General features: G+C 44.7%; 2 protein-coding genes across 2 annotated transcripts in view; one reads left to right on the top strand and one right to left on the bottom strand.

The window, feature by feature from the left end:
* The window catches only part of Afg1l (AFG1 like ATPase), a 176,582-nt gene extending 158,755 nt beyond the window's left edge, over positions 1 to 17,827 (bottom strand). Inside the window, exon 1 of the mRNA XM_057762430.1 lies at positions 17,620 to 17,827. The gene's annotated coding sequence lies outside the window, so the exon portion shown is untranslated. The remainder of the gene's footprint in view (positions 1 to 17,619) is intronic.
* Positions 17,828 to 17,831: 4 nt separating this feature from the next.
* Snx3 (sorting nexin 3) overlaps positions 17,832 to 27,515 on the top strand; it is a 32,249-nt gene continuing 22,565 nt past the window's right edge. Inside the window, exon 1 of the mRNA XM_057762432.1 lies at positions 17,832 to 18,142. Coding sequence (XP_057618415.1) covers positions 17,981 to 18,142 — 162 coding nt within the window. The 5' untranslated portion in view covers positions 17,832 to 17,980. The remainder of the gene's footprint in view (positions 18,143 to 27,515) is intronic.

The raw sequence follows: 27,515 nt of genomic DNA on the forward strand, positions 1-27,515 counted from the left end.
TATCCCATATTAGAGATTCTAACATCTTAATAATTACAGACATGAAACTGTTAGTCATTTAGTGTCAAATGAGCAGGAATATCTACCAGAATTTCAGTGTATGATTGTTCAAGTAGATGGACATGGCAGACTGAACTTCACTTAGATTAAGCATAATATAATTTAGAGGAAAATAACTTAGTCATCCTTTTTTAAGTTTAGATAAGAAAACCAGTGGGTGGTGGTGGCACATATCTTTAATCCCAGCATTTGGGAGGTTTAAGCAAGTGGATCTCCGAGTTTGAGGCCAGCATGGTTTAGATGTTAATGCCACCACGCAAGAATAAAACCACAGCCAGAATTTTTGAGCCAAATTGGAAGCAAAAGTTTATTAAATACTGGCCAGAATGATGAACGCTGACCAGGTCCATACCTATCAGCACCAAATTACATTAGTCAGAAGCTTATGAGGGCAAAATCTACAAAACTATGCACTTCCTGCCCTCATCCAATGGGGGGGGGGGGGCAAGCATACATCCTGATAGAAGCATCATACATACATACATCATGCATACCTCCTGCCCGAGTGATCAAGCACATCCTATGTAGTTGGGGCAACCGGCCTTGTTTACAGAAGTGAAAACCCATGGCTTGTTACCTTACATGAACAACAACTACAGCATTCCAGGAAGTTATCTGTCCTTGGGTAAATGAGGCTTATAGGTTAAAGACATTTTTGTTTTATAGATCTCGTAAGCACAGTAATTTAAACTTAAAACATAACTTTAGCCATCACTTACATTAGGCCCAAATCCGCAAAGTCCCCCAAAAGCCAACAAGGAGACCGAGTCCCATTTGTAAAAGCAAAGAGCCTTTATTTTATGCAAGTTTGCAAACTCTGTCTTTACTCAGGTCTAATGTTTTGGAATAAACAGAGAGCCCCAAGCTCAGTCAGAGTTGGGTTTTTATAGTAGTAAAGGTAAGGGTGAGGGGTTTCTAAAGTTTGGGACCTCTGATTGGCTGACATTTGTCTAGGGGTGTCCTGGTGAGTGTGTGCTGGCAGGTGATCCTATCTACAGTGGTTGGAACGTTAGGCATTTCCTTTGGATGGTCTGTTCTTAGGTGGTGCCCAGGTAATCTCAGTTTGTGGTCCTTCCTGTAACCAGGTATTGCTTCAGAGTGAACTACTGAGACTCGGGCCTCCATTAAACTTCTGGATGGCTGAGTCCTACTGACAGGACTGATAATGGCTGGAGGCAAAGAACTTCCTTTGGGTGGTCTGTTTCTATTTAGCTCATCATGGCTGGCTCCTACAATGTACACAGTGAGTTCCAGGACAGCTGGGGCTACATAGAGAAACCCTGCCTCAAGAAAAAAGGAAACTAATTAAGGTACTGGCAAGATGGCCCAGGAGTTAAGAGCACTGGCTGTTTTTCAAAAGGACCAGGATTCAATTCCCAGCACCCACACAGTGGCTCACAACCATCTGTAACTCCAGTTTCAGGGAATCTGACACCCTCTTCTGGCTTCTTTGGGCACCAGGCAAGTGACACAGATGTATAGGCAGATAAAACATCCATACCCATAAAATAAAATAAAAAAATTAAATAACCATTGTAAGTATTCAGTTGGAACCTCCAGTTTACCCTTGCATGGTCCAGAAAGCCCCATTCCTGTCTCTCTCTCTAAACTCGACCCTCTTGGAAAATCTCCAACAAAAAAAAAGAAGACAGAAGCCCAGTTTTGTAGAAGGAGCTGCCGGCAGGCCTGCTTTTTGTCCCACCCGGCTCCTGCATGGCTAGCTTTACACCCGAAATAACAACACACGAAGTGTATTCATTTAAATACTGCCTGGCCCGTTATATCTAGCCTCTTCTTGGCTAACTCTCATATCTTGCTTAACCCATATTTAGTAATCTGTGTAGCACCATGAGGTGATGTCTTACTGGAGAAGATTCAGCATGTCTGACCTGCGTCCATCTTGGGCTGGAGCTTCATCGCATCTGACCAGAGAGGAGAGGCATGGCGTCTGAGCTCACTTCCTCTTCCTCCCAGCATTCTGTTCTGTCTACTCCACCCACCTAAGGGCTGGCCTATCAAATGGGCCAAGGCAGTTTCTTTATTAATCAATGAAATCAACACAAACAGAAGACCCCTCCACATCACAGTTCCACACTTCTGGCTGTTATGGTTAACATGCTGCAGGTCCCTGAGTAGCGACACTGGGCAGCAGACCACAAGACCACGGTGGGCCATGAAGGCAGCTGGTCCCAGGAAGGCAACCAGTCCCAGGCAGGGAGCTGCACAATAGGTGAGAGACAGAGACCTATTAAAAGCACACTGTGCAGAGAAAGTGGGTGGGTATTTATTTAGTGGGTTATGGAGGGGAAAGGGGGAAGGGGAGAAAGGAGAAGAGCAGAGAGAGAGAAACAGAAGGAGGAAGGGGAAGGGGAGAAGTGGGGAGAAGGGAGAGAGATGGAAAGAGAAAGAAGGAGTTCAGGGTAGAAGCTGAAGGAAGATCCTTGTCCCCCCCAAGTGGGAGTGGGTGGCCTTGTCTCTTTTTCAAGACAGGTTTTCTCTGTAGCTTTAGAGCCTGTCCTGGAACTAGCTCTTGTAGACCAGGCTGGTCTCGAACTAACAAAGATCCTCCTGCCTCTGCTTCCCAAGTGCTGGGATTAAAGGTGTGTGCCACCACCACCAGTGGGGCTTGTCTCTTAAAGGGCCAGGAAAGACCATTATACTGGTGACTATTACAACTTCCTCCCCTGTTGCTTTAGTTTGGCTGTGGCTTCTCCAGTCTCTCTCTCTCTCTCTCTCTCTCTCTCTCTATATATATATATATATATATATATATATATATATACATATCTCTATCTCTATCTCTATCTCTCTCTGGGACTGGAGAACCTACCCAGGAGTTGCTTTGCTCAGATAAATCTGTTCTTACATTTTTTCAGTTCGGCTTGATCTGGCTTACTGCATCAGCAGGGAAACCTATTATCAGGGGACAGAAAAACTATTAGTAGTAAAGTTAATAAAATGTCAACCCTGCTGTTCCTGCAATCCCTGAGACAACAATGTCAAAAAGAAAGAACAAGCTGTAAAGAGCACGGGGCACCCACTCCTACCTCAGAAGTCACCCCTTCCTATTTCCTTACCTTGTATAAGAAACAAAGGGTAGGAATGTTGGACATACCCCCATCACTAATGGCCAATGAGACACATTCCAATGTTGCCACATTTTCCCTGTGCTTATACTCCATACCCCCTATAAAGCCTGCCATCATGGTTTGTCACTTTCTCCAGCCCCACTCAGAAGCAATCATTTTGCATCTTCCCCCTCCTCAATGAATATCTTATGGGAGGTCTGTTGCAGGGTGTGATTTTTGCAGTGTTCCTTGACCCCCAATCACTGAGATATTGTTTCACCAAAGAACCCTCTCAGCCTTCAGTGCTTTCCTTGCTTTCTCTCTTAACCCACAGTCTGTATTCAAATGTCTAAACTGGTCCATGCTATTGGAAGGTGCTTTCCCCGTTGCCATCACAACAGGCTCTCTGATCACATCTCAGACCATTCTGCTTTCTTCTCCTTGTGCCTAGGTTGGCTCTCCTGTTGTCCCTGGGAGTCAGCAAACCTGCCTCCTACACCTAAATCTTTTTCATGTCCTAGTCTTTCTACCTGGAATGTTCTCTACTTTCAGATACTGATCAGGGAGACAAGGCAAGATGGTTCAGCAGGTAGAGGAGCCCACTTCCAAGCCTGATGATCTGAGTCCACCCCTGGGACCCACTTATTGGCTAACTCTCACGTCTTGATTTAACCCATTTCTATTAATCTGTATCTCACCACTAGGTCGTGGCTTACCGGGAAAGATTCAGCATGTCTGACCTTGCAGCTCCATGGCGGCTCTCTCCCTCGGCTTTCTTTTTCCCAGAATTCAGTTCTGTCTTCTCTGCCTACCTATCAGGCCAAGCAGTTTCTTTATTGATTAACCAATGAAAGCAACACATAAACAGAAGAACCTCCTACACCACCCATGTCTGTTATGGACACAGCTGAATCCCCGGACCTAGAATTCTGTCTATCTTATTAGAATATTTTTTAAAAACTGAATGAGTAATTTCAGTAAAAATACAAAGTGTATTGTTGAAAGACCCTAAGAGCTTTCAGTTGTATGGGAAAACGGAAAAGTGTTGTACAGTCCCCCATGATTTACCCCACCACTGTGGGAAGAAAGGAGCATCAGAAAACTGAGCATCCACTCTGGAGAATGTGGGGAGCACAATCTCTTTCCAGCATCATCTGTGGACCACCCTCACAGAGTGCTGGTGTCCTCGGAGCTCTGTGTGCTGGCTTCTGGCCTCCCCTCCAGGAGAGCTGCCACCCTCCCCAGCCCCTCTGGTTCCACACAACTGTGGAACACAATGTGTAGTGTTTCTAGTCATCCTGTAGAACTTGGGACAGAGAGGCAGTGGGACTTCCCATGGTGTTTATAGTGTAAGAACACACCATGACCAACTCCAAGAAGAAGGAGCTGTGTCAGCAGGGAAGGGAGCTAAGGACTTTTCAGCTGTGCATTCCGCCAGCAGTGACCTGGCCAGCCCAGCACCTGTGGGCCCACTTAACAGCCTTTTCTGACCTGGTACCATAGTGTGGCCTTGAACTAGCAGTAGTCCTTCTGCCCCAGCCTCCCACAGAGTGGGATTACATGCAAGCTTCACTGCATGCATGCCAGCTATAAATGTGGAATCTAGGAGCCACTTTCAATTAATGTCTGATCCTCAACCCTCACATCCAATCCTTTCTCAACTCTGAGAGGCCCTATTGTCTTAAAATACCTTAAATCTACCCATTGTCATTTGGTCTGCCAGAGTTGATGTAGTCTCCTTGCTCTCCAGGCCACTCTTACCATATGTATCTCTCCCAAGCTGCAGCCTGAGCAAAGCCCTTCCAGCCACCTCAGTTAGCGAGGCTTCTGGGCCTAAGGACCAAAGAATGAAGCACTATTAATTAATTAGTTAGTTAGTTAGTTAGTTAAGGCAGGGTCTCACCATGTAGCCCTGGCTGTCCTGGAACTTATTTTGTGGAGGTTGGCCTCCACAGAGATCCCTCTGCCTTTGCCTCCTGAGTGCAGGGATTAAAGGCACTCACTGCCACACCTGCCAGAATTTCTTTATAAAAGGTCTTGAGAACAGCAAGGCATGGCTCCTGTCTTGGCTCAATGATCTGGACTTGGAAAGTGTCATCAGTGGTTTGCCAACTATCTTGTTTTTATGAGCCACTATGCATTAATAATCCCAGAAAAGATAGAAAAGTAGAATAGTGATCCAATCTACCAATTACCACCCCCATTTCCTAAGTATCTATTCTGATACTATTTGTGGGTTGTTGTGTTTTTACTAAAATAACCACAATTTAAGTCAGATACAGTGGCACACACCTATAATCCCAACACTCCAGTCACAGAGGCAGGAAGATCACCACAAGTTTGGGCAGCTGGAGCTATATAATTTTTTTTATGTAAGTATTAAAGGAGCTAACTGAATTTTAAATCTCCAGGACAATTCCAAGGATATTTCAGGTCTCATACTATATGTACATTGAGTATCTACGTTTCAATTAGAACTCAGAAACCTGGGAATCTCTGAAATAAAGGAATTAAATAAGCTTTTTATATCTGCCAGCCAGAAGCCAGGCTCAGGGTCCCATGCCTACAGTCCTGGATGCTTGAGGGGCAAAGCAGGAAATGATCTGGGCCCAAGTACCAGGCTTGCCTGGACAGTTGGGAGGACTGATCAAGGAGGAACAAGTAGATGTTAGCCAGAGGAGGACCAGGGCCCAGGAAACATTTCCCAAAAACTACCAACAGTGAAGATAAGTAGAACTGGACCAGACTAAAGAATCCTTTTCAGAGTCTGGAGAGATAAAAGCTGATTGACCCGTAGCCAGGCAGGAGTACAGGTGGGACAACTAAACCAAGGATGCTCGGATGAAGACGGGCAGAGTATGGAGCTGAGAGCAGATGAAGAGAGAAGATGGGCATGCCATACTGAGAAAAGGTACCAAGTCACATGGCAAAGCATAGATAAGGAATATGGGTTCATTTAAAGTATAAGAGTTCAGCTAGTAACAAGCCTGAGCATTTACAATTAATATTAAGTTTCTAAGTAATTATCTGAGAGCAACTTCGACACAGAAAAACTCCACCTACAGATTAATTCTATGAAGGATTACTATTAAGAGCCGGGCAGTGATGGCACACGCCTTTAATCCCAGCACTTAGGAGGCAGAGGAAGGCGGAGTTCCAGGACAGGCTCCAAAGCTTCAGAGAAACCCTGTCTCAAAAAACAAACAAACAGGGGCTGGAGAGATGGCTCAGCTGTTAAGAGCACTGACTGCTCTTCCAAAGGTCCTGAGTTCAATTCCCAGCAACCACATGGTGGCTCACAACCATCTGCAATGAGGTCTGGTGCCCTCTTCTGGCCTGCAGGCATACGCACAGACAGAATATTGTATACATAATAAATAAATAAATAAATAAATAAATAAATAAATAAATATTTTTTTAAAAAAAAAAAAAAGCCGGGCAGTGGTGGCGCACGCCTTAAAAAAAAACAAACAAACAAACAAAAAAACAAACAACAACAAAAAAGAATTACTATCAAGAACACTTAGCCTTTCAAAGGACTCAAGTTCAATTCCCAGCACCCACTTGGTGGTTCACAACCATCTGTACTCCATTGTTAGGAGATTCTTTGCCTTCTCTGCCCTCTATGGACACCAGGCATGTGGCAAACACATACATGCAGACAAAACACTCATATACATAATATAAAATAAACAAATCCAAAAATAAATGTTAGTAATATTTTTCATATTGAAAATTCGGGACAGGAGACATAAAGTACATATATTGTTTGCATATCTGTATTTGCCACAGATAGGAGTTAGAGATGGGAAAGCCTTGGGATGGGAGAGCAACCAGGAGAAGTAGCCGTCCTTCTGGATGGCTCTGAGTGGACATTTGAAAATGTGTGCATATAAACAGCTAAAGTGACACCGGCACTGAGAGTTTTAATTTTTTTTTTTTTTTCGTTTTTCGAGACAGGGTTTCTCTGTGGCTTTGGAGCCTGTCCTGGAACTAGCTCTTGTAGACCAGGTTGGCCTCGAACTCACAGAGATCCGCCTGCCTCTGCCTCCCGAGTGCTGGGATTAAAGGCGTGCACCACCACCACCCGGCCGAGAGTTTTAATTTTTAAAAAGTTTATCTGTTTTTAATTTTATATGCATTGGTGTTTTGACTGCATGTACGTCTGTGTGAGGGTGTTAGAGCCCCTGGAACTGGAGTTACAGACAGTTGTGAGTTGCCTTGTGGGTCCTGGGAATTGAACCCTGGTCCTGTGGAAGAGCAGTGAGCGCTCTTAACGGGTGAGCCAACTCTTCAGCCCCGGTTTGTTTGTTTTTTTAACTTTTATTTATTTGTGTGGTTGTGTGTGAGTGTGATCATACACACCCACATGGCCCCACACACAGGCCATTTTCAGAGGACAGCTTGTTGGGATTGTTTCTCTCCTCCCACCACGTGTTCTGGAGACTGAACTCAGGTAACTGTGGAACCATCTCCCCAGTCCTATGGCGGGATTTTAAATAGGGTAGTAACAGGCATTTGCAATTATAAGCACTTGACAGGCTAAAGCAGGAGAGTCATGAGTTCAAGGCCGTCAGGACATTAGCAAGACTGTATTCAGTACCTTAGTGTATACTAAGTACACTAGTGAATACCAGGCAGGATAACCTAAAACAGGGAGGCTCATTCTAGCTCGTGGTTTTGGAAGTTTCCGTTTATCAAGGAAGAGAAAGCAAGGTGACAGGTTCTCTCAATGTGCCTAGATCACCATGTGGCCTTGCTGTTCACAGTAGGCCCAAAAGAAAAGCTTAGTGGGAGGCCTAGAGGGAAGTAGGAGCCAGGCAACCCTCTTCGAAGGCCTCCCCTTAAATGCACTTCCAACAGTCAGGCCCTACATTCCTGGCCCCAGATCCCTGAAAAGTACCAACAGTTGGGGAACAAGATTCAAACCCTGTGGCACTGTGGTGGTGCTTAAGTTTTCTCCCAGCACTCGAGACAGAGGCAGGTGGATCTCTGAGTTCAAGATCAGCCTGGTCTATACTATGAGTTCCAGAATAGCCAGGGCTACACAGAAGGTAAAAATAAAATAAAATAATAAAGAAAAAACAATCAAAGCCTGAACATTTCTGGGTCAAACCACAAAAACCCCTTGTCTCAAAACAAAACAAACAACCTTGCAATGTAGGACTGTGATAACTGTTCCCTGACAATGTAACCACTGCAGTTTTACTGATTTTTGTAACTAATGGATGTGCCCAAGCAATGAAAAGAACTGAGCAGTTTTCTATGCAACCCACTTATGCCGAAACTGAAGCTGGCTTGCAGGGCAGCCGCTCTTCATAACTCATTACAGAACTTCATGAACCCGAACTTCATGAACCCGTCGCACCCCCTGCTCTAGGTGGCTACACTCAGAACCAGCAGGGAGTTGGCCTAGACTTCAAAGGAATCGTGTGGGTTTGTTTCTGTTTACTTTTCAAATGGACGTCTGAGATGATTTAGATAAGATTTAAGTCAGGGAAGTTTTATTTATCCAACTTCACGGATAAGGGAAAAGTTCTCAAGTGAGACTCTAGGATGACAAACCCGAATAACTCTTAATCCTGGATATCACGGACATTATCTTATTCGAGGAATGTTCACTCCAAAGCTAAGTATCTCCTGCCAAAACCAAGGCTGGGACCTCATCAGGAAAGTGTCAGGAGACTAATGTCGACACACACCAGCGTAAGGGCCCAATTTTCCCAGCATGTATCTCACTTAGCACAAGCAATTCTCATCAGCTTCAAAGGGAGAGATGGGCAGGCACAGACCCGAGTTTGCGGTACCCAGGCTCTCAGCGGGAACCCGACCGTAAATTACGAGAGAGCAGCCTTCACTTTCTTTTTAGACAAATCAGCCCAGCTGGATTTGGAACTGTTCGTTCTTGGAAATAATCAAAAGTCCCTTCTCATATCAGATCCACTTGGTTTGATGTCACACACCAGTCCTGTAGCTTACCTAAGAAAAGCCACAGTTGAGTTTTATGGGTTGATGTAATGTTTGACATAGTCTCATGAGGCAGCTTAGTGCCACACCAAAATTTATTTTGGTGGTAATTTTGTGCACAGCAAGGAGAAAAGAAGTAGGAGAGATGTAATTTCATGTTTGCTGTTCAACGATTTTTAAAAGTACATATTTAATTCTGTTTATAAGCAAGGCTTTTCAGCTTTAATTTGATACTTTACTAACCGGTAAATTATCTTTTAATGTAATTACTTTTATATACTAATTATGATCTTGAAAGTCTGCAAAGTGATTAAAGGGCAGTATCTAAGAAATAGATTTCCGGATTTAAATTACACGATTTTTCTGCTTATGGTTTTAGCATTAGACCCGTTTATTATTATCATTATTAGTACTACTGCTGTTAAATACTCACAAAATGGCACACGCAGCATTAGACCTTTGCTACTGTGTGAGAACTTTGAAAGGTCGACCGGAAAAGTTGACCCAATCCCTCTCCCCCATCTCTCAGCACACTGGTTTTGACTCACTCTAGAATGTTCTACACATCAGCACCTGTGCCCATTTAGCAGAGATTTCAGTACAAATCACTCTGAATTGAATAGACATCTCTAAGAAGCATTACAATTGTTGCAATATTTTTAGAAACTGAAACAAGGAAATAAACAACTTCAGTAAAAGTGATTTAAATAACAAATAACGTGTCTTTATAAACAGCTTATCTCCTTGAGAACAAAGAATAAACAAGGAGACAAGAGGTTTTTTTTCTCCCTTCCACTATTAAAGCAGATCACGATATGAATGGGTGAAATGTCATGAATAATTGGAGAAAATCACAGAGTAATCTTCCACAAAAACATCTGATTTATTTAAATTGTCACTGTTTGTCTTATTAGAACCTTTATTTAACCTTGTTACCCACAATGCAGTATTCAAGTTGGTTTATCAAAAAATTACTTTGAAACTAACCACACTTAGGAAATTCTGACTTTTTAAAATGCAAACTCTGGTGATATAAACCTTTAAGGACACTACTTTGTTTAGGGTCTTAGTGACTAACTCTGCGTTCAGCTGATGTGCTTATGAAAACTCAGGTTCAACCTCAAATCACGGTAAATAAATTGAGGTATTCAGACATCCCATCAGATTTAAGCTCAGGTTTGTTAGGGTCAAATGAAGGTGTGTCCCACTGTGGCTGAGTTAGGCACTGTCTTCCTCTTCGGACCCCACCAAACTCCACCAAGGTCACTCCCAATCACAGCAGCACAGGCCTCAATTTATGACCTCAACACTATATTCTCTGTATAAAAGCCCATTTCCTTGTTGACTTCTATACAGATCTCAGGAATCTGACGCTGTTCCAAACAGTGTCAAACGCTCTCAAAGTAATAACTCTTTTGGCATCCTCTGAAGTAGTACTATTAGCACCCCTAGTTTTTATTTATTTAGGTATTTAACTTTGTACGTGTCCATGTGCGTGTGCATATGTGTGAGCATCTACATGTGAAGACCAGAAGCAACACTGGAAATCAGCTTGCTTGCTTCCTTCCTCCCTCCCTCCCTCCCTCCCTCCCTGCCTCCCTTCCTTCCTTCCTCCCCCCTCCCTCTCTCTTTCAAGTGTGTATGAGTGTTTTGCCTGCATGTATGTATGTGCATCTGTACATGCATGATGCCTGGAATGACCAGAAGAGAGAGTCACAACCCTGGAATTGTGGGCTGTTATGTGGGAACCTTCCAGATCCTCTGCAAGAGTAGTAAGTGCTGTTACCTGCTGAGCCATCTCTCCAGCTCCCCTCCTTTTATTAAATTTAGCTGTGTATGTGCAGGTGTGTGTGCACATAGAGGCTGAAAGACAACTTAAAGGAGACAGTTTTTCCTTGGCACCATGTAGGTCCCTGGGATCCAACTCAGGTTTTCAGACTTAGCAGCAGGTAGAGCCTTTACCTGCTGAGCCATCTATTGGTCCTGGGTCTTCAATCGATTTCCACCTTTATTTTTGAGACAGAGTTTCCCACTAAGCCTGTAGTTCATGGTTTAGCCAGATTGGCTGTCCAACACCCCTCAGAGCCTCCTGTTAGAGGGTTACAGGTATGTTCTATCATGTATGGCTTTAATGTGGGTGCTAAGGATAAAACTGAGCCTTCATGCTTAAGAAGCAAGTATTTTACTGACTTGTTTGTTTGTTTGTCTATTTGTTTGTTTGGGGGTTAGGGTTTTATTATGTAGCCATGGCTGGCCTCGAACTTACTACTGTAATTAATGCAGACTGACCTTAAGCTCACAGCGGTCCCCTACCACAGCCTCCTAAATGCCGTGATTATAGATGTGAAGCACCATGCCCTGCTTAGTACCTCTAGGTTTGAGACAAGGTTTCTCTGTGTAGCCCTGGCTATCCTGGAACTCACTTTGTTGACCAGGTTGTCCTTGAACTCACAGAGATCCGACTGCCTTTGCCTTCCAAGTGCTGGGATTTAAAGTGTGCACCACCATGCTGTTATCCCCATTTCATATGTGAAGAAAGGGAGATGCACCCTTGCAGTGTTACATTCCTGTAATCTCAGCACTTCGGGTGCTGAGGCAAGAGTATCACAAATGGAGACCAGCCTAGGCCATGCGGCAAGTTCCAGACCAGCTTGAGCTGTGTAGGAAACAGTCAAAAGAAAGGGAAGGAGAGAAGGGGTTAGAAAGGGAGAAAGGGAGGGGAAAAAATGAGGTAAGGCCAGAGATAACATGCCTAATGTCACTGCCTATCCCTTCTATCAGTCAGAGACTAAATAGGACTTTATTTGTTTATAGTGTCGCCTCCATCTTAAACAGATTTTTACATAAAATATAAAATTTCAGACATGAGAAATTTATAATACAAAAGCCAAAAATACTAGACTTGTAATATATAGATCATGCTAGGGTTATGCACAATGGACTAGAGCTAATGTAGGGAGCAAGACAGGGCAGAGCCCTATGCATTGTAAGGTTAGCCAAACTAAAGTACTGCAGTGGAGTGAGGGCTCGTGAGAGAAGGAAAAGCAGTGCCTTAAAGTCCAAATTCCAAGCAATAGAAAGATAGCACCAGGGAACTGATGTAAATAATGGGACTGTCTAGGAGGTGGTGGCGCACGCCTTTAAGCACAGCACTTGGGAGGCAGAGGAAGGTGAATCTCTGTGAGTTCAAGGCCAACTTGGTCTATTGAGCAAGTTCTGTTCACTTTTAATTACAGTCCTCCCTCCATTGCCATCCCCCTCACTGTGTGTGTGTGTGTGTGTGTGTGTGTGTGTGTGTGTGTAGAGGTCAGACTCCTTTCCCTCCTTCCATCATGTGGATTGAACTAAGCCTTTAAGGTTGGTAATAAGCACTTTTACCAACTTTTACAGTGAGCCATTTCACTGGCCCTTGAGTGGTCAATATCATAGTAATATATTTATGCTATGCTTACAATCCAGTTGAAGTAATGATGGATTGGGGTAGTGTAGAGCTGAGCAGACCACACTTTGACCTTTGGTAGGATTGGCGTTATAACTACGTCTGACCTTCTTCTAGTTCCTCAGACTAGCAGGGTTATGAGATTGGTTGCGTGATACTTTAGTATGTTGACTCCATTGGTATTTTTAGCCTGTTCTAATGCATTTACTTAATCTTATAGTTGTTGTTGGTGTTATTTAGTTTGGTTGTGTTACCCCTGCCTTTTGAGAATAAGACCACTAATACAGTTTAAAGTCAAATTTGAAGCAAGCTTTAATTAAATACTGGCCAGGTAGATGGGTTCTGGTGAGATCCATGCCCAGGTTCCTGGGAAATGGCCCAGAATCAGAGCTTGTGGTGGCTTAAAGGAAAATCCATAATCCATTGCGTTTTCCATCATGCACAATCAGGGGCAAGCATACAATCCGACACACCTCCAGCCCGTGAACCTCACGTCCACACGTGATCAAGCACACCTGGTGCAGAGGGGTCAAACAAATTTATTTAGGGAAATAAAAAACCGTGTGTTGTTATTCCCCCCAATTAACAACAGCCTCCAGCATTTCAGAAACTATCTGTCCTTGGACAAGGTGCTTGACCAGAGACATTTTTGTTTATCCCTCTCTTTGGAATGTTTCTCCCTCATCCACAGACACCCAAACCGTAGGCAATTTCCCAGGCAGTCAAATCCAGGGATCGGAGTCGTAAGTGCTCAAGCATGTACAAGGCTCTAGCTTCAGTTCGTAAAGAATCCATACCAAGTTCATGTTTCTTTTTCACTATTTACTTCTGAAGCCCCTCCCCAAGGGTGAGCTATATGGCTCTTATCACAGTCTTGACTTGGCTCTGTTTTACTGTATTGTCTTGGAACAGGTTCCCAGGCAGCCCACGATGGCCTCCAACTCACTCTGTACTCGAGACTGTCCCCAGCTCCAGCCCCTCAAGCTTCCACCGCCGAGTGCTTATTATGGCAGCATCATTCTTCTGTCCCTGAGACCAGGGTATGTGCCACCCCCCCCCACGCTTTGTGTAGCCCACATCCCCGCCAACCTTACACAGTCTGCTTAATTCGTATTTGTTTACAAAAAGACCAAAAGGATCCAAAAGTCTTACAGAGGACATTTCCTTTTTTCATTGTTGTCTTTTGTTTTTTGAGATAATGTCTCACTTTGTCGTTCTGGTGATGAGGACATTTTTATTCAGTCAGAAAGATTACAAGATGCCATTGGTCCTAGAGTGGAACTCTCTCTCACACCTCGCCAATTAACCAACTATATCTGCCCTTGCTTCCTCCCCCCCCCCCCCCTTTGAACCGGGGATTTACTATGCAGGTATAGGCTGACCTCAAACTCCTGATTCTCCAGCTGCACCCTCCTGAGCACTGGGATCACTGGCCATTGGCACGGGCTCCCCTCCCACCCCCACCCCTTCCCCCGCCCCCCACAGCAGAAGGTTGCTTTCTGTAGATAAAACCTCTCAGGGCCGGGCGATGGTGGCGCACGCCTTTAATCCCAGCACTCGGGAGGCCGAGGCAGGCGGATCTCTGTGAGTTCGAGACCAGCCTGGTCTACGGAGCTAGTTCCAGGACAGGCTCCAAAGCCACAGAGAAACCCTGTCTCGAAAAAAAAAACCAAAAAAAAAAAAAAAAAAAAAAAAAAAACCTCTCAGGTGAGCTCTTGGAGCCATTCTCACAAGAGACCTTTAGCCTCTTCTCTCTCTCTCTCCCTCTCTCTCTCTCTCTCTCTCTCTCTCTGGTGGCTAATCTTCCTTTTCACTTGGATTTCCTGAGTTGCATTCCTCCTAGGAAGGAAAGTCCGACCCCTTATCTCCCTGGGCTTTGGCAATGATTGTGGAACTGGAGGGGCAGGTCAGAGAAAACCCTGAGCTTGCTCCTTGAAATTCATAGTTCTTTGGGGCATCCTTTCTAACACTACTGGGAGCGTCTTCCAGTGAGCAAACTGTAGAGAGGTTCCCCTGAGTTCTCCCAAGAGATCCGGAGATTCCAGCAGGGGAACACAACTAATGGTATACTGTTAGTCGGCAGAAGAAAGGTCACCTCCATTGAGAAGGCCAGCATGCCACTTCAAGAGGGAGGAAGGGGACACCAGCGTAGTCAGATCAGCCCAGGTGACCAATGGAGTGACAGATGTCACCAGCAGACAGACCACAGTCTCATCCTTGAGCTCTTTTCTGCCCTTCTCATCTTGACCTTCCATGCCCATTTTTAAGGAATCCATTGCTAAGTCAGTTTATAGAGAGCCCTCAGTCTTGATACCTGGTCAGTTTCATCAGCCCCTGATGATGTAGGATTCCCCTCTGTATGCTGTGAATATGATTTATTACCATTGGTTAATAAAGAAGTTGCTTTGACCTATGGCAGGGTAGAATATAGCTAGGCAGGAAAGCCAAACTGAGCATAGGGAGAAAGAAAGCAAAGTCAGGGAGACACTAGCAGTCGCCAGAGAAGCAAGTTGTGAGGTAACTGGCCATGAGCCTCGTGGTAAAATATAAAATAATAGAAATGGGCTAATTTAAAAGTAAGAGCTAATTTACAATAAGTCTGAGTCATTGACCAAACTTTTATAATTAATATAAGTATCTTAGTATTTATTCAGGAACTGGCAGAAGGGAGTGAAACTTCCAGTTACAAGTAATTGTGATTTATATCACTGAAGAAACGCCCTTTGAGAAAAGGACACTATCAAGATGGCTCAGTAGTTAAGAACACCTGCTGTTCTGCAGAGGACCCGAGTTCAGTTTCAAGCACTCACATGGTAGTTCACAACAGCCTGTAACTCCAATGCCAAGGATCCAATAACCTCTTCTGGTCCCCAACAACACTACCACACACATGCATACACACACTGACATACATAACATTTAAAAGAGAGAGAAGAGCCGGGCGGTGGTGGCGCACGCCTTTAATCCCAGCACTAGGGAGGCAGAGGCAGGCGGATCTCTGTGAGTTCGAGACCAGCCTGGTCTACAAAGGGAGTTCCAGGACAGGCTCCAAAGCTACAGAGAAACCCTGTCTCGAAAAAACCAAAAAAAAAAAAAAAAAAAAAAAAAAAAAAGAGAGAGAAGAAACTTTTAAAAAATAGGCAAAAAATTGTAACAGGGCTGGGTAGCAGTGCAAACCTTTAATCCTGGCACTTGGGAGCCAGAGACTGGAGGATCTCTGATTTGATACCAGCCTGGTCTAAACAGTGAGTTCCAGGATAGCCAGGGCCACTCAGATAAACCCTGTCTCAAAACAAACAAATTGAATAGATCATAAACGGGAAAAGGAAATATGAATGGCTCATAAAATTTTAAAAAGATGCTCACAGGCATTCAAAATGAGGAAAATTCAAATCAAGACAGCATTCAAACTAGTAACGCTTTTAAAAATTGATAATGTAGTGTGTTTGTGAAGCTACAGACTAACATGGACTTCCATGCATTGCTAAAGCAAATGTCAGGAACTGGAGAGATGGCTCATCAGTGAAGAGCACTGGTTGCTCTTTCAGAGGACCAGGGTTTGGTTCCCAGATCCATAACTCCAGTTCAAGGAGACCCAATGTCCTTTTCTGACCCCTTCTGGCACTGGGCACATTCATGTGTGTGGTGTACACTGCCGTGTGCAGAAGCCACCGCCAGTGTCCTCTTCTGTCCCTCTCGTGTTGGTCTTTGAGGTATGGTCTCTCCTTGAACCTGGAACACACTCATTCTTTTGTCATTTTCCAGCCTCCAGGCTGAGAGCCAACAAACCCCAGGATTCTCCTATCTCCCCACCACACACACACACACACACACACACGCACGCACGCACGCAAGCACGCACGCGGACACACACGTGCGCGCAGTAGTGGTACCGACAAACCCCAGGATTCTCCTATCTCCCCACCACACACACACACTGCACACGCACAGTGTTGTAGTTAGTAGTGGTAACGGCAAGCCTAGTTTGTTGCAAACTCAGGTCCTCATGCTGATACAAAAACCAAGGAACCATGTCTCCAACTCTTTATCTTTTTTTCAGATCTCCTATACTACACAAATAAACTGGCAACTCCGCAAGTGGCTAGCTTTAAGATCGGCAACAATGCTGTTTTGTAGGCTGGGCTAAGGGTCTCTGAGGAACCTATCAGAAGCTGCCTAGGAGACATGCCAGCTTTGTCAGGTGTCATGGATGACAGCACAATGCAGTGACTCCTAGGGTCTGAGTTCTTGGCATTCCCCTATTTTCCTATCCCCCACCTCACCCCCTCCAGAGTCTTTCTGTGGTTCTTCCATTTTGTTTAAAGGCTTATCTAAGCTGAATTCCAAGTGTAATACAGGCACATTTACCACATAAGAGCAAAACCAACTTACTAGGATTTGTAGGAAACAAGAGTGGCAGCTTATCCAGACAGGATTCCTGACGTGGTTTTCAGCTTGTCCACTATTATTTTGTTTTAGGGGGCAGACTTGTCTTTAGACATCATTTGACCTTGGTTCGATCTTATCAGGTTTTTAAAAATTCCACTCCCTTATTTATAGTCTTGAATCTATCGTGTGGAACAGGATGACCTTGAACTTCTGACCCTCAGGCCTCCACTACCTCGTGTTGGCAACACATTAAGTCAGGACATTCGTCCATCCTAAGGATTGAAACCAGGGCGTTATGAATCCCAGGCAATCAATCTAACAAGTGAACTACACCACCAGCTCCCTTGTTTTTTGAGACAGGGGTTCATATCGCTCAGGCTGGCCTCGAACTCATTCTCTGGTCTCCAATTCCCAAATGTCAGGATTACAAATGTGCACTGATTCGTTTGAGACGTTTATTTTAAGGTTTCTAAAAGTGCATTTTCAGGGATCCCAGTGAGGCACTGGGCTGGCTGTGTAAGCAGTTTCGCCTCCTTCCTGCAGTACCAACTACTACCTTCAATGCGCCAAGACTGCTAAAATCATTTCCGGGGGTTCCTCCGGGCCGAGGCTGAGTCAGAAAAACCGGAACTCACCCTAACTCCCTAGCACCCCTCCCTACTGCGCCTGCGTGACATTCGGCGGCGGCGCGCTCACCCGGTGCATTGTGGTCATTGTAGTCCCGCCAGATCTTGGGCGCTCACAGTTCCGTGACACCGCTGCGCCACGGCCCCACCCCGCAGTGTCCCTCCGGGGCGCCGCGGGGCCTGCGTACCGGGGCGCGGCGTTCAAGCTAGTCAGCTGTTTCTTCCTGGGCAAAGGGCGGAAGCCCAAGCGGCCTGGGGCGGAGCTTCGCAGGGAGCGAACGCCCGCCCGCCCCTCGGCTCGCCCTACGTGCTCGTTCGCCTCCGTCCGCTGCGCGCGAGCCCGGAGTCCCCGCGGCGGGCGGCTGCGGCGGCGGCGTTGGCAGAAGGCGGAGACGGTGAAGAGAACCCGCGGCTGCCGCGGCCACAGCGAAATGGCGGAGACCGTAGCGGACACCCGGCGGCTGATCACCAAGCCGCAGAACCTGAATGACGCCTACGGGCCGCCCAGTAACTTCCTCGAGATCGACGTGAGCAACCCGCAGACCGTGGGGGTCGGCCGGGGCCGCTTCACCACCTACGAGATCAGGGTCAAGGTGAGACGTCCGCTCCTTTCCCCCGTCCCTCGGTCGGTTCGCGGCCGCTCGTCTCCACCGGGCCCAGGCGCGGGGCCCTGAGGTGTCAGCGGCGGCCCAGGCCGAACTCCCTGGTCAGCTTGTCTACCGGCCGAGGCGTGAGCGGGGGTCGCCGTGGACGGTTTGTATGGGGACCCTTGGCTCTGGTAGAAGGTGCTGGAAGGTGAGGGCGTGGGTTGAGCTCTGCTTGCCTCTGGAGCAGCTGATCTGGGCATGACATTTGAGTTGAAGAGGTAGATCTTTCGAGAACACTCTTCTCTGGAAAGAAAGCTAGGTGTGACTGAGAAAAAGGGGGTTGTACAAAGTTGAAGCCCTCCCTCTTCTTTTTTATCCCCCCCCCCCCCCGGACGCTTACCAAGACGTGGCCAAGCCAAGCTTAGCTGGTCTTTCCAGGCCTTTTTCAAACTGCAACACTAACCTGGGGCGTACACTTCTCTGAGCAGAACTTGACGGGAGTTCACAAAAGCGTGACAGATTTTTGGTAGGGTGCCTTAGCAGGAATGGGAAATGGTTGACCTTAGCATTCTTGGCTGTCGTCCGGTTGAGGACCTAAGTGGGGAATGTCACCTACCTCAGTACCCTAAATAACAACTGCCCGGGTGTGTGTAACCTATCCATTTAAATATCTTGCTCTCTAATTTCTAGATTTTCACTTCAGCTGAGTGAACGAATCAGCTGATGTAGTAACATACACTTAGATTTTCATAGCTAGTGGGTTTAGACAATAAGTAATGTAGATGACTTGAAAGATGCCAAATGAAAATCCTTTTTTTTTTTTCCTTTTGGTTTTTCGAGACAGGGTTTCTCTGTGGCTTTGGAGCCTGTCCTGGAACTAGCTCTGTAGACCAGGCTGGTCTCGAACTCACAGAGATCCGCCTGCCTCTGCCTCCCGAGTGCTGGGATTAAAGGCGTGCGCCACCATTGCCTGGCCCAAATGAAAATCCTGCTTTGCTTTTACTCGGCAGTTCAAGAGTAAAGATTTTGTCCACGTGGAATTTTTTTTTATTGTAGGAATTCATCACTAAACACTAAATTATTTAAAAAAAAATTTTGGCCTTAGAGGAATCATATGTTGGTGTTTAAGTGAAGCAATTTCTCATTAACATAAGCATTTTTGTGTGGTGAACAAAATTTGCCATCCTAGTCATTTTTAAGTTGTGTGGCTCAGTACTGTTACGTATACTTAGGTTGTGAAACTTACACACTTTTTAAGAATGACGCTGAAGTAATTAATGACCTGGGAAAAGGAGAATCGCCAAACTTCTATATATTTATGTATTTATTTATTTATCTGGAGGCAGGATCATATATAGCCCTGGCTGGCCTTGAACTTTGTAGACCAGGCTGGCCCGAACTGCTTGGAATAAAGTTGGGCGTCACCACCTCTGTCGAATCAACAAAGTTCTAAGATATTAAACTTGATGACTTAATGGCTTGGTCTTGCGAGTTGCTCTGTAAACCCCCTAGATGTGTAAACCATGAGCCAAGTTAGTGTCTTTCTCTCTGTGCGCTGTAAAATTTAGGCTCCAGTGCACCTGCAGAGAAATACCTTGGCCTTTCCTTCCCTTTTTTTCCTTCCCCAAACAGGGTGTAACAACCTTGCTATCTGGGAATTCACGGAGATTCTCCTGCCTCTTCCTCCTAAGTGCTGGAATTAAAGGCTCGTGCCACCACACCCAGCTGGGGACTGGACTCTTATTCAAGCCTGTTTGAAAAGGGAATAATTTTAGGGACTAGAGAGATGGCTCAGTGGTTAAGAACCCTCCCTGCACTTGCAGAGGATTTGAGTTTAGCTCCCTGCATCCACATAGATGGATCGTACCTCCTGTAACTCCTTGCTCTCCTCTGGTCTCCTTGACTACCTTTACATGCACCATGTGCGCGCGCACGTGTGCATACACACGTTTTCTTTACTAATAAATTTTAAGTGATACTTTTTTTAACTTTGGAGATGATTTTTGTCTTTAATATATAGTCTTTTGCTGAAAAGAACTTCCTCATTTGTCTTTATTCGCCGGCATGTTTTTTCCTTGTGCTAGCATGGAACTTGGTATTCCTGTCTCTAAACTTCCATGGCTGGTGCTTCCTGCCACACAGTCGAGTTGGATCCGCCTACACTTCCTCCACCTAATAATTTAGTGCTTATCTTGCTGAGTACATTGTTGAGTGGATCCTAAGTGTGATAATTCTCTTTCCAAAAATACGTGAACCCTTATTACTAAATAGTGGATATGACATTTGGATATAATTATTAATGGGCTGGCTGTGTACATAGAAAACAGTCATTTTAAAAATGATTTGTGAGTTAGATAATTAAATAAATTGTATACCTACTCTGGTTTATTTTTGTTATAAACCAGTTGGTTGTGTGGTAATGACTAATGGAAGTGCTAGTACCCAGTAATAAAACATAATTGAGTTTTTAATACTTAGAAAATGCTGTTGGAGTTTTTCTTAGTATGTAATGTATTGACTGAAAACTCAGGACATCATGTAGTCAGACATTTAAGGCTTTATTTAAGCAGGATATGGTTTTTGAAAATAGTTATGATCTTTTTTTTGTTGCTTTGTTTTTGTTTTTTTTTTTGTTTTTCAAGACAGGAATTCTCTGTATATCTCTGACTGTCCTGGAACTCATAGCAGATCCATCTGCTTCTGCCTCCCAAGTGCTGGGATTAAAGGTGTGTGTCACCACCGCCCAGCTGAAAGTAGTTATGATCTTATTTATAGTAAGGTAGCATGAGCCTGAGGTGATAGCACCTTTAATCCCAGCACTTGGTGGCAGAGGCAGGCGGGTCTCTTGAGTTTGAGGCCAGCCTGGTCTATGAAGTAAGTTCCAGGATGAGGAAAACAGTCAGAATGGCCGTGCAGGGACTACAGTTGTCATTTTATTTATCACTGTTCTAAACTGTTGATATTCTCGCTAGCTTTCACTGCCAGCTTTTGCTGGTGGGTTTGCCATGTAGAAAGCCTTTTTAGTTTTCAGAGTTCAGGCCCTTCAACTATCTTGTAGTTACTCTCCAATTCTGGTCTTGAGAAAAATGTTCAGTTTTACAGGGTCTGATTGAAATTGCTCCAATTCACAGGGTAATTTTATCTAGATGGTGGCACTTTAGAATACAAGTTTCCCAATCTCCATTTATCTTTTCTCGTTTGAGAATAGTGTTTAAGACCATTAGGATCTCTTGATTAGTATCGTTCCGCTTCTGAAAATAATTGGCACAGTGTTAGTGTGTTTTTTAAAAATTGTTCTAATGGGTAGGTATGGCAAGAAACACCATAAATGATTAAAGGTCTGGGAAAGCCCATGGTCTGGATTATTTGGCCACTGCTTGTGAAGTTTGATTTAATATTTGGGGTTTTTCAGTTACTTAAGATCTACTGTGGTACCTGGAGACAATTGTATCAAGCAAGAATAGGTATGAGGTTCTTCCTTGAGGTTTGAGTTCAAAGAATAAGTACCATTTCCTGGCAGGACAAGTTACAAAAAATTACAGTTCTACTTCCTTTCCATGAAATGGATCCTTGGTAGCCACACCCACCTCCCAGAAGTGGATATTACAGTGGCTGACATCCAGTTTTCACCCAGAGTCTAGCCTTTTCTGAATATAAATATCTTCTAAATGAAGTTGCAGGCAATTGCATTTTTTGTTTAGCTTGGTTTAGGTTGATTTACCCTAATGGATTTCCTTATCAAAGAGACTACTTGGCACAGAAGTCATTGAGGCAAATGTGCTATAAAAAGGAGCGGTGTTTAGTACCTAACCAAATAGCCCTAGAATCTTGCATTCAAGTTTAAAGCTTAATACTAACATTGGTTGATTAAAAAAAATTTTTTTAAGAAAGGAGATGCTTGGTAGAAGTAGCAGCGTGGCAAGATTTCTAACATGCTTTTTCTTTTCCCAGCACTTAGGAGGCAGAGGCCAGCTTGGCCTACTTAAGGCATTCTGGGCCAACCAGGGCTACACAGTGACCCCGTCTCTAGTGGCAGCTTGATAGCATTCACCATCCTAAAGATTCTTCTTTTCCCTTTGATTTGTTTTTCTCTGTGTAGCCCTGGCTGTCCTGGAACTCACTCTGTAGACCAGGCCAGCCTCAAACTCAGAGATCCTCCTGCCTCTGCTTCCTGAGTGCTAGGATTAAAGGTGTGGGCCACCCCCACTCGGCAGGTTGTTTTTCTTTGGGCCAGTCCTCTAATACTAAATTTGGAAATCAGTATTTAAGACTTGTGAGTAGTTTATTAAATACATGATATTTATTGTGATATCTGAGACAGAGTCTTATATGGCCTCCAACTCACTGTGTAGCTGAAGAAGGCTTTTAATTACTGATCCTTCTCCACTTCTGAAGTGCCGTATTACAGACCTGTACCACCATTCCTGGCCAAAATAATGTTTTAGAAAATCAAGGTTGTAGCCGGGCGGTGGTGGCGCACGCCTTTAATCCCAGCACTTGGGAGGCCGAGGCAGGCGGATCTCTGTGAGTTCGAGACCAGCCTGGTCTACAAGAGCTAATTCCAGGACAGGCTCCAAAACCACAGAGAAACCCTGTCTCGAAAAAAAACCAAAAAAAAAAAAAAAAGAAAGAAAGAAAATCAAGGTTGTTTATGTTGCTGTTTGGTTTGGTTTTGTATTTTTAAGAAGGTCTCACGTAGCTCTGACTGGCCTTGAGCTCATAGCAATCCACCTGCCTCTGTCTCCTAAATACTGGGATTAAAGGCACGTACCACTATGCCCAAGTGAAAGGCCATTTAAAACATATATTTATTTTATTCATGTGAATGTCTGTGCTTCACATTAATGTCTGGTGCCTGTGGAGGTCAGAGTAGGATTTAGATCCCCTGGAACTGGAGTTAAGGTATCTGTAAACCACTGTATGAGTGCTGGAAATAGAACACACGTTTTCTATAAGAGCAAGTACTGTAGACTCCTGAGCCCTAATCAGGTAGTTTTGAGGCCATCTATCTTCATAGCTCTTTAAGTTAGTCAGTTAGACATAATTTTTTTTTTTTTTTTTTTTTTTTTTTTGTTTTTCGAGACAGGGTTTCTCTGTGGTTTTGGAGCCTGTCCTGGAACTAGCTCTTGTAGACCAGGCTGGTCTCGAACTCACAGAGATCCGCCTGCCTCTGCCTCCCAAGTGCTGGGATTAAAGACGTGCGCCACCACCGCCCAGCTTTTTTGAGGCAGGGTCTTTGTAGTTTTAGCTGGCCTTGAACTCACAGAGGTTCTCCTTCCTCTGCCTCCTGAGGGCTGAGATTAAAGGAGTGCGCCACCATGGCTAGCCAAAATGTTTTCTAGTACTCATGAGGTCAGTTGCAAAATTGTTTTGAAAAGTATTTTTTTAGATTTATGTTTTGTGTGTGAATGTTGTGCCTGTTTGTGTATGTGTACCATGTGTGTGCCTGATGGTGCTCACAGAGGTCAGAAGAGAGCACTGGATCCCCTATGACTGGAATTAGAGATGGCTTGTGAACTACCATGTGGGTGCTGGGAAGTGAACCTAGGTTCTACAAGAACAGCAAGTGCTCTAAGCACTGGGCCATCTCTCCAGCCCTGCAGTTGACTTCTGGGATCTCCAACAAGTGGAATCACTCCTATTGATGGTAATTCTCTTTGAACTTAGCATAGGCCTTAAGAGGGTGTGACAAAGGCAGAACAGTTAAAAAGGAATCCTGTCGTTTTATATTGGACAATTAAATGCAGATCTATGTTATTCAGCTTAATTGATTCAGAAACAGGCACAAAACTTGTCTTCTACTTAGAGCAAGTTGTCTCCTTAATGCACAAAGTTGTTGTGGTTATAATCTTAAGGATTTTGTTATGGGCTATTTAAAAAATACATTAAACTTGTTAAATCTACACCCCAGTTTTGGTGAACGCGTTGAAGGGATTCCAGTGGAGGCGCACACAGATCAAGAAGTCGACACCAGCAGGGAAACAGCAGGAAGATGAGACTCCTTGCTGTGAAGAGCTGACTGATGCTTAGAATACTGAGTTTAGACATGGTTATAGGAGGAGGCTGCTTGTTCATTCCTCGCTGCCCAGCCCCGAAATAACCACCCCAAAACTATATTAATTAAAGCACTGCTTGGCCCATTAGCTCTAGCTTCTCATTGGCTAACTCTTATATTAATTTAACCCATTTCTATTAATCTTTGTATCGCCACATGGCAGTGGTTTACCGGCAAAGATTCAGCATGTCTGACTGTGGCGGCCCCATGGCGGCTCTCTTTCTGCCTTCCTTCTCCCAGCATTCAGTTCCATCTTCCCCACCCATCTAAGTTCTGCCCTGTCAACAGGCCAAGGCAGTTTCTTTATTCATTAACTAAGAAAAGCAACACCCAGACAGAAGGACCTCCCACACCACATGGTTGCTGCATTAAATTCACACCCATTCTGGACATGGCAGCTCACACTGTAATCCTAGCGCTTGGGAGGCTGGCAGGATTGGTAAGAGTTTGAGACCAGCCTTGGCCACACAGTGAATTCTAGGCAAGCCTGGGCTGTTCAGTTAGACTCTGAAAAAAACAAAGGTTTGCACCATCCTGAAACAGGACTAGATTGCTCTGGAAAGTTTTTCTTTTCAAAACCATCCAGTAAATGAACTTGTGTAGACTCTTGTATATGGTAAGTACTGGATTAGTCCAATGCTTGACTAAAGGATGAATCGCCTGAAAAACTTGGGCTGGAGCTGGGCATGTTGTCACACTCCTTTATTCCCAGCATGGCTAAGTTAGCTCTCTGGTACCCATGTAAAAAGCTAGTCATCGCACTGGGGAGGTAGAGATGGAAGACACCTGATCTGAGAGGCCTAGGTCCTGATGAGAGACTCCTGTCTCTATTGTGGATGGATCCTGAGGAACAGTACACAAGACTGACCTCTGACCTGGTGTTGGACACTTTTAATCCCAGCACTTGGAGGCAGGCAGATCTCTGAGCTCGAGCCTGCCTGGTCTATAGAGCGAGTTTCAGGATAGGCAGGCCTACACAGAGAAAGCCTGTCTCAGACAAAACAAAACAAAAAGATTGACCTGGGGCCTCCATATGCACCTGAGTGCACGCACATTCTCAGTGTATAGACTGGGGGTGGAGTGGTAAGTTCAAGTTCAGCTTGGTGCAGGCATGGTGGAAATGGGCATGATGTATGTCTGCCTGCCAGCCGGAGTATGAGTGCAGAAGGCGGGCCAGTAGAGGGAGCACCTCTGTTGTCTGTCCTTTCTGCCAGCATCTTGGTTTCTAGACCTGCCTGGATCATACAATAATGGTGGATTCTGACCATTTGGTTCCCCAAGACCCCTTGTCACCGTCTGACCGAAACAGTTCTCTACCCTCTTCCCTTTAGAAAACCTTCCTTCTGCCTCGTCACACGTATTCTATACATACCCTCTTGTTCCCCCTCCCCTGTAGGCCTTTTCTCTCTGCTCCTAGTCCCTTTTTCACTTTGATATTTCCCCATGCACATACACAAATACTTAGAATCCGACTGTCCCCATGAGAGACTGTAGTATTTGTCTTTATGAATCCAGTTTAAATCTCGTAATGTAATTCCATTTCTGATTCTATTGCGTGTAAGTACCACCTTTTCTTTATTGGTGCATCTGTTCATGTCCACCAAGGCTGGTTCTGCACACTTAGCAGTTAGACATCATGCATCAGCGGACAAGGATGTGCAACTACTGGTGTGCTGGCGTAGAACCCTGGATGACTTCATCAAAGACCCTCCCTTCCCAGGCTGTCCATGTTCTAACACCATACAGCTGCATCAGCACACATTCCTGCCGTCAGTACATAAGGCTTCCTCTTTACTCCGTGTCCTTTTTTTTTTTTTTTTTAATGACAGCCATTCTGACTGGAGTGAGAGAGAATCTCAAAGCATTTTTTAAAAATTTATTTTAGTTTGTCGGGGGGGGGTGCCCGTGTGCCATGGTTTATCTGGGATTTCTCTTTCACCTTGTGGTCCTGGGGATTGAAATCAGCTTGTCACGCATGGGGACAAGGGCCTTTATCTGTTGGGCCATCTCCCTGGCCTTGAAAACACTTGCGTTCTCCTGATGGTTAAGGGTGTTGAGCACTTCACTGACCATTCGCATTTCTTTCCTTGAGAGCTGTCTTTTCAGCTTATTGACCACTTACTGATTGGTTGATTTGGGTTTTTGGTGTTTAATTATTGGAGTTTCTGTGCTGGGTGAAAGGAGAGAACATATGACATGTGCCCGCAGCTGCTGCTTTTTGGTGCTCCTGGTGCTGCCTGGAAGGCTCCTTCGCTGTGGACCAGCTACGTCTCTTGTGAACTTCATCTGGGGAGAAGGGTGCAAAGAGTCAAGACGGAGAATAATGGTTATATTAACTTGAAGGCGGTAGGGCAGATGTTTCTGTGATTCTCTTGATTAAGAGGCACATACCACGTAGTGAACTACTGTTTGTCAGTGAGACAGATCAGATTCCAGTTGATGGACAGTCAATCGATGAGCCAGACAGATCTGCACAGCTGGAAATGTTGGGTAAAAATAGAATTGGTGTGTTCCAGAAGCAGTCAAGAGGTGACGGAGCCTGCTCTTCCAGAGTCCTGTCACAGAGGAGGAATGCGTCCTCAGAGAGTACAGTTTGGTTCCCATCCTCATTACTACAAAATAGCTTTCTGCCTCTAATTTCCCCTTCTCCATTCTCTTATTGAACATAAAATAGCTTGTGTGTCTTTGCACAAGCATGTTGTACTTTTTTTATTTAACTGAGTATTCTGTTTTGGTTGGCTTTAAATGGTGGTATGGGGAAAGTACTGGTTCTGTGAAAGCAGCATCTTTCCCCATTTAGTGGCATGCTTATTCAACCCTTTCCTTTATATTTTAGTCGTTATTGTTTTTTTTAAACCAACAACATAAAAATCCTTGCATACCTTGTATTTATCATTTTATCATTATATTTATCATTATATAAATATATTTATCATTATAAAACCAGGGATGACTCTATAGCTTTTGTAAATAGGTTTTTACATGTAGGTGATTGTGGGGATTTTTTGGGGGGGGTGTTTGAGACAAGGTGTTTCTGGGTTGTCCTGACTGGCCTGGAGCTAGTTTTGTAGACCAGGCTGGCCTCGAACTCGGCCTGCTGCTTCTGCCTCTTAAGTGCTGGGTTTAAAGGTGCAGCCAATGCTGCTGCCATCACCTCCAGGTTGCAATTTGTTTTTAAGGAGGGGTAAATTACTTTTTTCGAAAAATCATGAGTCAGGGCTGGAGAGATGGCTCAGCAGTTAAGAGCACTGACTGCCCTTCCAGAGGACCTGGGTTCAATTCCCATTAGCCACATGGTGGCTCCCAACTGTAACTCCAAGTTCC

Source organism: Chionomys nivalis, chromosome 2 (genome assembly GCF_950005125.1).
Source record: "Chionomys nivalis chromosome 2, mChiNiv1.1, whole genome shotgun sequence".
Lineage (NCBI taxonomy): Eukaryota > Metazoa > Chordata > Mammalia > Rodentia > Cricetidae > Chionomys > Chionomys nivalis.